Raw genomic sequence first — 13278 nt, 5'->3', positions numbered from 1 at the left:
CTTCAGAAGAGGCTTCCATTTCATTCAGCAGTGTTCTACAGACATATGCTAGAGAGCACCTTGCTGCCAGCACTGTGGCACCTTCCACACACAGGCAAGAAGGGAGCAGCATCCAGCTTGTGCCATGTGAGTTCCCCACCATCAAAGCACACAGCACAAACAAGACCTAGCCCCCATCCTGACTCAAAATTACTACCATAGCCTTGGCACTTGCTCAAGGGCAGCTTGAAAGAAATCTGAAATAAAACTAAAGAAAAAAACCCAAACCAACCCTGCAGCCCCAAGCTATATGCTGCTCCTTTTTCCTCTCTATGGCTTTACTATTTCTTGCTCAATCCTGGTTTTTGCTAACAATCTCCCTCTCTTTACACCTCTTCCTGCCCTCTGCAAACCCTTCTCCCACTCACCCCAAACCTGCTGATGTATTGGAGCACCTTCTCCAGGGCCCTCTATCCTCCCACTGCCTCCACTCATGACCTTGTTCCTTCTACACCAACTTTTCTGTTGTTCCCCTGTGGTTCAGGTGCTCCCACACACCTTAGAAATTCTACTAAACTTCATTAATTCAGCAAATATCACAAAAGACAGATTGAGGAAGGAGAAAAAACACAGGTAGTCAGGGGCTTTAGCACCTCAACAGATTTGGGGAGGGGTGAGAGAAGGGTTTGCAGAGGGCATGAAGGGATGCAAAGAGAAGGTGAGCACCTTCTTCACTTCTGTCAGTAGAAATTAAGCTTCTGTACTCAGCCAAAGGAGGGGAAATGTTTCCAAAACAAAAGCTAAGCAATCAAAATCACTTTGTAAGTCTCAATGTCAAGACTTTATCATTCTCCTGATAAAAAAGCAGCTTCCCAAAATATAACCCTGGGTGAAAGGAACCGTGTCTCCTCTAACCACACAGGCAGAGTATAAACAAACAGGCCAGTTTCCTCCCTCCAGACAACACTGTCTGGAGCTGTAGATGATTTAAGACCCAGCCCAGCAATGCCAAGGCTGAGCTGCCTCGGTCACACCCTCTGTCCCACCCACACCTCACAGCAGTTCTTTAGTCAGGCTAGTCCCTGGGGCAGCCATCCTCTGGGGGAAGCAAATCCACAGGATGACAGGGAAACAGCTTCATAAGCAGTTGGAAAGTTTGTCTGAGAAAGGGAGATACAGCCCAGACAGCCAGCACAGAGGCCCTCCAAAAACACCTCTACCACTGTCAGGATGTCATCCTCCAGCACAGACAGTTGTCCCCCAGCATTCCATTTCAAACTGTGCAGCCATGCCAGCCCCTGAGCACATATCCTGCATGAAATCCAATCCAGAAGCAAGCTTCTCAGTGCTGAGGCAGCTCAGCCTCACGCTGCACTGCTCCAGCTCCAAGCAACCTGCCAAGAAGGGGCTGCACGCTGCCACAAGCGGAAGGGACACGCAGCAGTGAGGTGGGGTTGTGAGGCTGCTGCTTAGGAATCAGGTGATGGGGAATACAGACGAAGAGCTGCTGGTATCATCACCAGAAGATTTCAGAGGCCCACAACACAGCATATGCTGCAAATCAGCAGTTAGCTGGACCACAAGTACCTAGGGGCGAAACTCAGCATCCCACGCAAATGCTGCAAAGCCCTGGCCTTTACACCAGGCTCTGATTCCCGTTCATCAAATCTGTGTCAGTCAAAGCCTGATGCGGGGGATGCTGAAGACAACCTTTCACAAATGATGCCTGCTGCAGCAACTGGTAAGGAAAGGTCTTGAGGGGAACATAGCTCAAACACAGACACTTTCTGCCTAAATACAGCTAGAAACCTGCTCTGGTGAGAGGTGGCTCCAGAGAGTCCTTCTGAGCAGCTCCTGGCCCCTCACCACAATGAAAACCCTGCTGGCTGAATTGAGCCATGGCCAAAGAGGGACAGACACAGAGAGCATCTACAGTGCCACAAATCACACAGCAGAGCAACTCAGCACAAGGCCAACGTTTAGATAAATGAAATGCTGAGGAGCCAAAAGCAGCCTCATTAAAATATGCTTCCTCATGCAGGAGACTGAAGAGGTAATTTGGGTCCTGCCCAGAAGGCCAAAATCATCCTGTGCTGCCAGCAAGGAGACTGGACATATCCTCATTGCCCTGGCCTGGAGGTGCAGGGAGAGGAAAGCACTCCCAGTCTTCAAGTCTTTGTGTTACTATTTGCTTTGGGAGCACTGAGAGCACCGTCTCCCTCCCCTTCCTGGTAAATCCCCTGACCCCAAATAACCTGAGTCTATCAGGCTCATTAAGATACACTAATCAAACTCTCCAAAGCCAGGAGACTGAATGCAACGTTACAGCAAAGCCCTTGGCAGGCACAGCCCTGCAGAAAGGGACGGGGAGGGTGGAAGGTGATAGGGTTTTTTCCCTGTTTATAGCTTTGGGTTTTTCAAACTTCCAAGCCTGGTGCCTTCCCTACCATCATATCTCCACCAAAACCTTCTGAGCTGTCCTCTGACTGGGAGATAACCCACACACTGCAGGCAACCCTCCTGCCTCTCTCACTTTCTGTTTTGAACACATGCACTTGCTGCTGCGCTTCAGTCCTTCCCCTGCCTGTTGCATCTGTTTGGGGCTGGGCTGCCTGACCTCCAACGAGGAGGAAGCAAGGGAGGTTTGAAATCGATGCTGGAAGCACACCTTGGCATTGACCCACAGAAGCAGACAACACTATGCCATTACCAGCAGCAACTCTGGTCTCCCAGCTCCAGCACAGAGCACATACATATGAGCATCTTCCACCTGTTCCATCCAGACGGCATTCCCATGGCTGCAAGAATTAGCCCCTGAGAAGACCCCAGAAGAACAAGGCCTACAGAAAGGAAGCCTGGAGCTGGCCTTGCAACAGAATGGCAAACCTCTCCTCCTCTCTTCCTCCTGCCAGCAGAAAAATAAGCGCAAATGCCCACTGCTTCTGGCTTCCTTGGAAAACAGCTCTGGGGCAAACCCATGGAGACCCACAGCATGGCCAGACCAGCACCTGCAGCACAGCTGGAGCAGCCTGAAGCACTACATCTGTCCCCCATCGCTTACCATGTCTCCAGCCAGGAGAGCACCCAGGAGCTCCCTGCTGAGGTTCAGTGCAGCCTCACCTACAAAACCACCGGCTCTTGTTTTGCAGTGACGCTGAGGAGGAGCAGTCCCGGGGTCACTCACCACATCCGCCAGCTGAGTCGGCTCCCCTGCAGAGGGTGGCACCCACGCCAGCTGCCACCTCTAATCACGGCATCAGGTGCAGGCTGCCCAACTCCCCGGGCACAGTAGCCCTCACCCAGCTACAAGCCACTGCTCCACAGTGTCCTCATAACCTTTGGCAGTCCAGCAAACAGGCCAAGGCACTGCACATGTTGACTGAGGAGCAAATCCCAGCTCCTCGCCACCTCCACCAAGGATTAGGTCGTGGGCTGCTTGTTACGAGGTCACCCAGTGCTGTGTTGTAAATAATTTGTATTTCTCAATGATCTGCTGTTTCTGCTGAAACTCTCCCAAGCATTTAGCTTAAATGAAGCTGATCTTAATAATGGCATGATCTGAAAAGTGAGCAAGAAACAATGGCAGAGCATCCCCGTTTATTTCACTAGATACAAATTGCCCCTTCTCTAATTTCAGGAGAGGATGCCTGGCCTGTTCCTGCTGCTCTTGAGTAGCAAGTGTGCCCTTCTGGGAGCTCCTTTTAACTGCAGTGGAACTGATGGGTGTGGGCAGTGGGGCTGGTGTCCCCAAAAACTGTGGTACGATGGCACAGAGAGCCAGAGCTGGGTGCTTTAGAGCTGTCCTGGCACGTCCCACACTCCACTTGTCCCTCAACAACATCTCACTGGCTCTGAGAACCTTGCTCCACCCTGTGTCTCACCTTTACCTTGGGTGTCCTAATTTCTACTGGTATTTTTTGAGAGGAGAGGTAAGAGCAGCTGCAGACAGTACTGCCCAGAGCAGCACCCACACTGGCCACATGCTCAATCACTTTCCTCCTGCTGCTATTCTGCTGGTGTTTCCCCAAATCAGAGACTGCCTTGTGCCTCCAACAGCCAGAACTACTCCCTATACAACGAGGATGTCTGGAAGGGACACACAAGTCAGAGGCCCAACATGGTGGCCAAGACTCTACTGCTCAACCTTGGACTGGGAAATCACCCCATTTCCTTGGGAAGCACATGGCAGATTGAGCCTCCCACACCCCCATGAGCATGGAGCAACTACCCCAAATTGAAACCTCCTAGGGCCTTGGATTCTCCAGCAGTTCATTTGTGCAATAAGCTGCTGCTTGAGCCCCTTGGCTGGAGCAGGAGGCAGGGCTGCTCCCTGTGAGCCAGATGGAACAGCTCTTCACTCCAAGGTGGGGTGGCCCAAGCAGCATGGCCACCACTTCAGTAGCTTTGCCAGAGGCAGGGGATACCCCTCACCCCTGCTCTGCACACACTGAACTTTGAAAGAAGAAGTTGCTTTAAATCTCCTCCTGCCAGCAGTGAGCGTGACCTATTTTAGTAATAAAAGGCAAAGCTCTCTGGTGCCTGCATAGCCCTCGGCACCAGCAGCACCACAGCTGGTCATCAAACCAAAAAAATGCTCTTTTTAGCCTTTGCCTGGAGAGGATTTTTCCCAATGCAGATCTAGGTAAGAAGAAAGGGGAAGCTTTGGGAGGGACGAAGGGAGTTGCTTGGGCACAGCTGTGAGGGGTCTAGCATGGCATAGAGCCTATCACCCTCAGCCTCCCCAGCAAAGAGGAGACATCCTCTGCTACTGAAAACCTCCCCTGAAGCACAAAGGAGGTGGTTATTGATCAGAACAGGTTGTCCACAAGTTCACTGCTGTCTGTCTCACTTCCTCCCCCAGACCCTGGGAGGAGCTCACTGCAAATTTAAGGGGAAAAAAAAGGCAAGCATAAAAAAAACCACAACAACTCCTCCACAATCAGCTCCACTGTTGAAGATAAGGTCAGTAATAAAACCTGGCTGAATGCGCGCATTTTTATCTTGCCTACGAAGATGCAACACGTGCTGAAAAGACAAATGCCCTTATTGTTCTGACACAGTCTCACTGCCATCCATCTCTCAGAAGCTGCTGACTTAGCCTTTTGTTTTAGGAGGTGACCACACTGCGCGTGGACCCTTCTTGGAAGGCATTGATTTCTCCTGCCCTCCCTGCACTGAGGCCACGTCTGCTGCCAGCACCATCGGCGGCAGTACCAGCTGTGCAGTAATGCATCCTTCCCAGCACCCTCTCCTTCAACCCGGGGCTGTCAGCAGGGTTTAGCTGTCCCATCTGAATATGCCATTCATGGAGGAGAAGTCACGTCTCGGTGGGGGCAGCTCTCAGCTGTTGTGGCTTCCCGATCATCTGACCAGTGCTGGGTGCTGGAGCCAGCCACCAGCCCTCTCCCCAGCAGCCAGAGGTGCCCACAGAGCTGCAGCACATCCATTACAGTGCTACTTTTCAGTCTCTCTCCATCACAAGACTTTTGTCCCAGTCACATCCAGGCACTTTTGTGTCAGGAATGACCTGTGTGCCTTTCCTTCAGTCCCCATGCCTGCTCCTCTGCTTCCTGAAGCCACCTGTGGTCACAAATACCCACGTGGGGTGAGAAGCTCTCTTCACACAGCAAATCCAAAAGTTCCACCTTAAAAGCACCAGGCTCATGATTCTATCTCTTTTGTAGCATAGTCCCCCAGCATCTCCCACCACCCGTGCTCCCACACAACACCCATAACCTATCTGCAGCCCATGGAGGGCCCCTTTGTCCTTTGACAAGCCCCACCAACTCTCTCCTACACTTCATTCCCCCTCCACAGTCAGACCTTCAGGCCACATAATCTGATTTGGCCAGTACTATATGTAAGTATGGTGCCAGTGACAACCAGCAAAAGCACCTGGTCTTGCAGAAGGTGTCTGCAGAGGCTAGTGGGATGATGCAGGCAGACTCAGCCTATGAGTGCAGACAAAAGCTTTATGTCTCCAAACGCAGCTTTAGAGGGTCTCTACTCCTGCCAAACCACACAGGCAGCAAAAGTTCTTCCTAACCTTGTGGATCTTGAGTTCAACCAAAAGCAAAGCACCACCCTCTGCATCAGATCACACCCAAAAAGCGGATTAGCGAGCAGCCAGAGAAGTTTACAGTAGCTTGAAGAAAAAGACCTGGTTTGGGTAAAGGATGAATCCTAGAGAAAATGAGCTTTAAATGCAAACTGCTGTAAGCCAACTCCTGCTCCCTGGCAATGGGAGAGAGACCCCAAGGCACAGAATTAGGTGTCCTGTTCTTTCACCCCCATACTCTCCCAGTCCCACAGCAGAAGGCCAGCTTTCCCAAACCCACACTGGAACTGCTCAGGGCTCAAGCAATCCCCCACTGGGAAGGTCCTCAGGAGAGCTTGCACCAATTCCAGTTCTGACAGACCCAATCAGGTCAGCATTTCCAAGGTAGGCTTTTGATGTTTCAAGTCATTCCTTACAACACTCTCTGGAGCCTGGCAGGCAGAATTCAGGATGCAACTCTCTGGCATGAGCTGCCCCTGCTCAGCTGCTCAGCTGGTAGCAGGAGGCTTTGCTTCGCGCTCGGAGGTGGTTGGAGAAGGCTCTTCGCAGCCTGGGGGATTTTAGCATTTGGCACCATAAACTCTTCCGCTCTGCAAGCTCCTGGAGCACCGACACAGGCTGGCATTTTGCTTCCAGCAGATAAAAGTGTGAATAACTACTCCAAGGAAAACCAACACAGCAGCAAAGGCACCTGGCACCCATAACACGCAACAGGCTGCCTCTCCGCAGGCTTACCTGGCGTCACCCTGCCACGCCAATCATGTCACTGCGGAGAGAAGAGAGCTCCTGCCACCTCCAAAGCTGCCATCTCCTTACAGCACCTTCCACGGCAGGAGATGATGGGTTTAACTCACCCTGCTCAGACTGCTGGGAGGAGGAGTCTGGGCAGGGAAGGCACTCCATTCCCCCCAGGCCACCATTTGGCTGGGACACCAAATCAGCACACAAGTTCGCACCAAGCTCTTGTCTCTGGTTGAGACAGACAAGGAAGTTATTTATCATGGGCCAAAAATAATGAGGGATCAGGCTGGGACGCTCCTGCACAAGTGTTTTGCAAACAGGCAGTTTAATGATGGAACTACAGAGCTGCTCCCAGACCAGAGAGCTGGCACAGCAGATGGCACGAAGGTCTCAGATGAAGCAGAGGGGTTGAGGAGGGGTTAAGCTCATCTCTCCATCTCAGCTGAAGCCCTGCAAGGAATATGGGCAAACAGCATGCAGGAGGCATGCCCAGCACCTCCTTTTGCAGGGAGGAGACAATGCTCACTGAGGGGGATTAAAGTGATGGAACACTAATTTGATATGCATATATCCCCCCCATCCTTCCTACTCATGCCCAAATCTGTACCTCTAGTTGTTAAACTCTAAAAGCACTCCAAAAGCAGAAGCTGTTTTGGCACAGAGGCTGCTGCACAAGGGCGTCCTGTGTGCCCCAAGCCCCAGCATCTCCTGCAGATCCCAGCATCTGCAGATGCATCACTCCTGCAGCTCCAAAATGTCAGGGCACTACCAGGAGAAGGATGACTGGTAAGGGGGGCACAGCAAGAAACTGGATCCATACAGGAGGAAGAGAGGGGAACCCTTCTGTGCCCAGGGAATATGTATCACCAAGTGGCTTTAAAAGGAAAGAAGGACATGTGCTATGCAGAGAAATCGATCTGTTTACAGAAAATATCTGCAGGTTGCCTGAAAATGAATATCCTTCATGGGAAAGTTTCCTCTGCAAAAGCATGAGCTGCAGACACGTTAGAAGGTTAAGAACATAAGTAATGTGTTTTGTCACCTTTAGCTAAAGGTCATGGAGCACTCAAACAATTCCTCTGTTCCCAAGCTGAACATGACAGAAGTTAACTAAGCATACCAACATCACAGCTAGTGAACATGGAAAACAAAAATGCTTCCCCTGCACTTTGGCCAGGAACCGCTCAGTGCTCTTCAGCACTCTGGGTTACGGGTGATTTTAGTTTTACCTAAAGACACTCAAACCAACCAGAACTTTCACCAAGCTTCCTCTTTGCCTTTAGAAGCATGCACACTTATCAAAGATGTTTTTTTTTTTACAGGTCAGGTTTTTTTAGTAAGATGGAATGAAATGTCTAGCCATTATGAAATACTGCACCATTTTCACATCTCACCTCCCTGACAGCTGTTGAGACCAGATGTCTCTCAGTGAAGAGGACAGTCTGATAGAGTTGGAGACCAATGCACCCTGAGGAAGAGCCTGTTTGTAGCAACATCCATCAGAGTTTAGCCTAGATCAGACCCATGGGTTCACACAGCCCTGCCCAAAGCTGGCACTTAAGAGTGAAACCACCCAACAAAGATCCTCACTTGACCAATACTGGCTCTTCCCTGGCAGCTCCAGGGGAGCTTTTTTTTTTTCAGCAGTAACTTTTAGAATGTGCTGCCCATAGGTACAAAGCATAATTCTGTTTGAAAGGCATCTTCTTTTCCCCATTTTGTTGGATATTCCCTTAGGATTTATAGAACAGGAGGAGTAAAACGCCCAAGCATTCTTGCACTGCCTTGTGCCCCTTGACAATACATCCTCTCACTTGCCTCATCTGTGAAATCAAACAGCTGCAATCCTTTAAATCAGTCTTCATAAAGCATCTACAAACCTCAAATAATGTCACGGCTCATTTCTGAGCTCAGTGTTCCTGCCGGGCCACATTTCCCTGGGTGCCACTGTCACAGTTGGCCTGTCATTATTTATTTATATTACAATGGCGTTTGTGGCCATGCTGTGCACACACCCAGGAGGTGACCCAGGGCATTTCCACCACCAGGATAAGGATCTCCAGGCTGACAGATTCCCAGTTCTCAGGAAAGAACGTCATGGAACGCAGCAAACCAGAATCAAAAACCTAATCAGATGCAAGACACGCTAGTGTTGGGTTGGTTTTGGCTTCTTTTACTGTCTTCCAAACAAGCTCTCACTGTGCAAACACACCCCATGACAAAGCTGACCTGGCCAAGACATGCAAGCAAATACCGCTGACTTTAACATTAAACAGGGCTGCAACTTCAAAGCAACTGGGCTCTCCTCTCCAAGCAGTCCCCCCAGAGCCACGGCCAGGGTCCAGCTCTTGGCACCACCAAGCAGGACACTCTGCAAACAGCTGAGACAGGCAGGGATCACACAAGGACACCCTTCAAGAAAAGCTCTGCCTCCCCTCCTGAGGACAGGCAGGGTGCTTTTCACGGGGTGCTGGCACACTTCTGGCAAGAAGACCAATCAGAAGAAAGAAGAAAAAAAAAAAATCTCAAGCCTGACCTCTCCTGCATCCAGACACCTAAAAGGCACCACATAACTTCAGAAGATTACAGGCGGCTGTGAAAATAGCTTCCAGAAGCAAACGTCAGCAACTTCTTCCAACATTAATACGATAGAATAAAAGCACCATTCACTCCAGCCAGAGAGCAGGGCAGGCTGGAGAAAGCCCAAGCTCCATCCAACCTGCAAACAACTACACCCTGCTTGGCTCCTTCTGCTGTTGTGACACTAAGGGGAAGCAACCTGGGCTTGCAGGAGACTCAACACCCCTGGGCTTGCAGCCTTTCACACTCTTTTGTCTCCACGTCGGGTACTGAGCCTTCTCGGGTTTCTTTCTAAATCATGGTTTCACAACAACTGCAGATCTTGCTCACCTGGTCACATCCTCCTCCTGCCTTGGGTTTCTGCTAAAAAGAGAAGTGGGATTTTCTTTTTGAGATAAATGCTCTCATTCCACCCAAAGGCCCAAACACACTTGCACCAATGGAAGCAAAACTGCAATCAATTGAAGGAGGTCAGCGTGTCTCATACCCTGCATGAAAAGCTTCTTTGTGCAGGAGCACGCAGGCCCCGAGCAATCTCCACGAGCCAGCGAATGCAGCCAAAAGCTTGTCCTGTGCCCTCCTTAATGTTTCTATTTCAAAGTCTTTCCAAGCTCCAGCTTCCTGTGCTGCTCTTCTGAAGCCCAGCAAAGGGGGCAGATGAGGCAATTTCACCCCTTCACTGACCCTTCATAGGTACTCAGGCTTTCAAGACAAACCTTAAAATCACCGTGGCAGGAATTTTAACATTCAGTAGCTGCCACTGTCAAAAACATAACCCCAAGACAAGGTCTCCTCACTGAGGTGCATTACAAGCACCTTCCTGGCTGTGGCCGCCTCGCTGTAACCTACCAAGAAGCAGCTCCCAAGAGCAGCCTTGCAAGCATGTGCCACACTCCAGCACCTAACAAGATTCTTTTAAGCAGCTTGAGCTGACTAAAGCTGTTCCACTAAGGAGAGTTTTTTCTGTTAAGGTCTTAAACCTAAAACATTCAACCATCCAGGATGAGCAAGCAAAGACCTGAGTGACACAGCTCAGAAAGGAGAGGCTGGATCTGGACGAATTAACCTGTACTGGCTTTAGTGCATACAGCAAAATATGGCCAACAGAAGAAAATCACCACCAGCTTATGGCTTGATCCAGGAGGAGACAAGACAAGTCAAAGGTAAGAGAGGGGAAAAAGTGGGGAAGGATAAAATGGAAAAAAAATTCAGTAGCTCAGTTTTCTTCTGTCTTCCCAGGAGTGTCACCACTAGCCAGGAACATCACATAGAGAGAGGCAAGTCTCCTAACAGCAGGCTCACCCCCAGCAGTCTGCCTGGAGATCAGAAAAGGTCTCCTGGGGGTGTGAGAAGCTAGGAGCAGGCTCACTGGGGAATGGTAAGCCCACATACAAGAAAGGATGCTCATCTCTCAATTCAGCACCAAGGAAAGGCCAAGTTGAAGATGGCTGGAGGTCACATGCCCTATGTAGATGGTCAACCTTTTTTTCCCCCCCTCCCCTCAAGCTGGTTACTGCATCCAACAAAGGGTACCCTTGCCAAGAAAGCAAACAGACTTGGATGCTTGGAAGTGGTGAGTCAGAGCCCATAAGCACCACCAGGGTAAGCTCTGGGAAGAGGCAGGAAAGGGAGACAAAAAGGCTGAGAGCACCATATGGAGAAGCAGAAGAGGATCCCACAAGAGAGGAACAATGAAATCCTGTACCACAGGCACGGAAATGGTCTGATTTCTCTGTAACAGGCACATCCGAGCCCAGAGCGGCTGAACCGCTGCCACAGTGACAGAGACAAGCCAGGCAGCTCCTAGCCCACGAGCAGGCAGGGGAGGGAAGTCTGTTGCCTTACCGCATGTGGTCGAGCAATCTGAACGGGGTAGGACATGGCGTGGGGCGGGTAGCGCGGCTCGGCCGCGCGCCAGCTCTGCGTCACAGGCTGCGTGGATCCAGACATCTCGAACCAGCAGGTGCGGCGCTCGCTGCCTCCAAATCACAGACAAAGGGTTAGGAGAGCCAGGAGCTCCTCTTCATCCTGTGCGAGCTTTCCACGTCACCCAACAACTGCAAACAAGCGGGAAAGGAGGAGGTTAAAACCCAGTCTACCACAGTCCCCTGAGACAAACAAATATCAAGCCTTGCATGATCACCAAAACCTGACTGCTCTTAATTCTCCAGCAGCCTCACCTTTTCTGCTTTAACCAACACCACTGCCAGTTCTTTTTCAGTGGACTACTTCTATCCCAAGGAAGTCCAAATATAAGATTTACCTAAATGCATCCCACTCAATTGCCCTGGAAAACTCTCCCCCAACTCCAGTAGGGCCAGGCCTGCACAAGGCTAGCAATTTCTTTGGGCCCTGTAGATCTATGTCTATGAGCCTCTTGGAGACAGGTCTTTTTGGGGGGAGGTGACTTAGTTTCCAAAAAAACACAAGCTAGAGTTTGGCACTTCAGCATGAGGTCCAAAAGCACAAGGTCCCTCCTCAGCTCATCCACTTCCCCCATCAACACTCTCCCATGTCCACACACACTCCCCTTCAGTCCCCTTCTTTCTGAGCTGTAGCTATTTTTGCAGCTACTTGTGGTAAGCCCTGATCTTTGCCAGGAGGGACACTGGGTACTATCATGCTCAGCAGCCATGTCCATCCACAGAGCTACACTAAAGCTCAGGACTGAGGCACACCACACACCTCCAACGCCAAAAAGGTCAACCTTTATGATGAGGACCAAGAGCCAGAGAAGACACCATGGCCTTAGCGGTTATTTGCACAAACACACCCCTGTCACCCACACGTTTGCTGCTTTACCATGTGTTGCAATTCCCTTTGCAGCAGGAACAAAAATCAGGAAAACCAAGAGAGTGGGAGAACTCCCCTTGGCCCCAGGGGGTGATTTATGAGTTACTGCTTCTTAGAGACACTTCAGGTCATGTTTGGAGAGCATTTTAAGCCTCCCAGGTTTTGTCCAGATTTCAACCAAAAAAAAAAAAAACAAAAAAACCCAAAAAACAAACAAAAAAAAAAACCAAAAAAACCCCACCTTACAAACATCTAAATGCTGCCCTTCATCACTGACAGCTTCAGGTACATTAACTATAATTCTCCTATTAATGGTTAGTTACACAAAGCATAAATCCCCACTGCTACCTGGGCTTTGAGGATACTGTCGGGACTAATCCTGAGCAGGGAGAGCCTCAGATCCCCCTCCTCTGAACCAATTCTCCATCCCACCCAGTGCTGAGCACACTCACACACCTCACCCCCATCAGAGATACACGTCACTTATAAATTTGTGTAAGGGTTGTAACAGTATCAAAATCATCCCTCAGCACACTGGGAGTACCAGAGAAAGCACCCAGTCCCCTAGCACCACCTCCCCACACTCTCATGGTGTCTGCTGCACAGGGGGCACAGCCAGCCCCAGCCGACGCAATTTCAACTGAAACAGCAGCTGGCATGTACAAAAACCAAAGAGGGATGGGGGGGAGGGGGGAGAGAGAGAAAGAGGAAGTCTCTCTCTACTTTTTTTTCTCTCTCCCATGAGACCACAGATCAGCCCGTGCTGATAAACCACTATCTGCTGCAGGCAGGCACAGGACCTCCTCACTGGTTTGCTGGCATCCACATACTGCTCACCAGCCAGAAATAAAAGCAAACCAAGGCAAACATCCCCAGCAGGCTGGGCACGACATGCATGAGAAAGTGGATGAAGGAGGCTTCCCTATAAAGAAGTCAAGTTTTGCCAAAATACTGTTTTTCAGCAAATTCCCATTGAGGCCTGAAGATGACAGACATGCAGAGACACCTCCATGCTCCTACCAAGGAACAGCTGAGCGTCCTGAGCCAAAGGTATTTTGCCAAATTCAGCATGAGAAGAGATATGGCAGGGTTTGGCTCTCAGGGAAGGGAGAGGAAAACAACCAGGT

At 50.3% G+C, this 13278-nt stretch overlaps 1 protein-coding gene across 1 annotated transcript in view; it reads right to left on the bottom strand.

Moving 5' to 3' along the window:
• The window catches only part of NCOR2 (nuclear receptor corepressor 2), a 177727-nt gene extending 166419 nt beyond the window's left edge, over positions 1 to 11308 (bottom strand). The window contains exon 1 of the mRNA XM_054392833.1: positions 11204 to 11308. Coding sequence (XP_054248808.1) covers positions 11204 to 11308 — 105 coding nt within the window. The remainder of the gene's footprint in view (positions 1 to 11203) is intronic.
• Between the last annotated feature and the right edge of the window lie 1970 nt (positions 11309 to 13278).

The sequence above is a fragment of the Indicator indicator genome, chromosome 26 (genome assembly GCF_027791375.1).
Source record: "Indicator indicator isolate 239-I01 chromosome 26, UM_Iind_1.1, whole genome shotgun sequence".
Taxonomy (NCBI): Eukaryota; Metazoa; Chordata; class Aves; order Piciformes; family Indicatoridae; genus Indicator; species Indicator indicator.
Note: the sequence above shows the minus strand (reverse complement) of the source record. Positions and strands in the feature narration are given on the sequence as shown.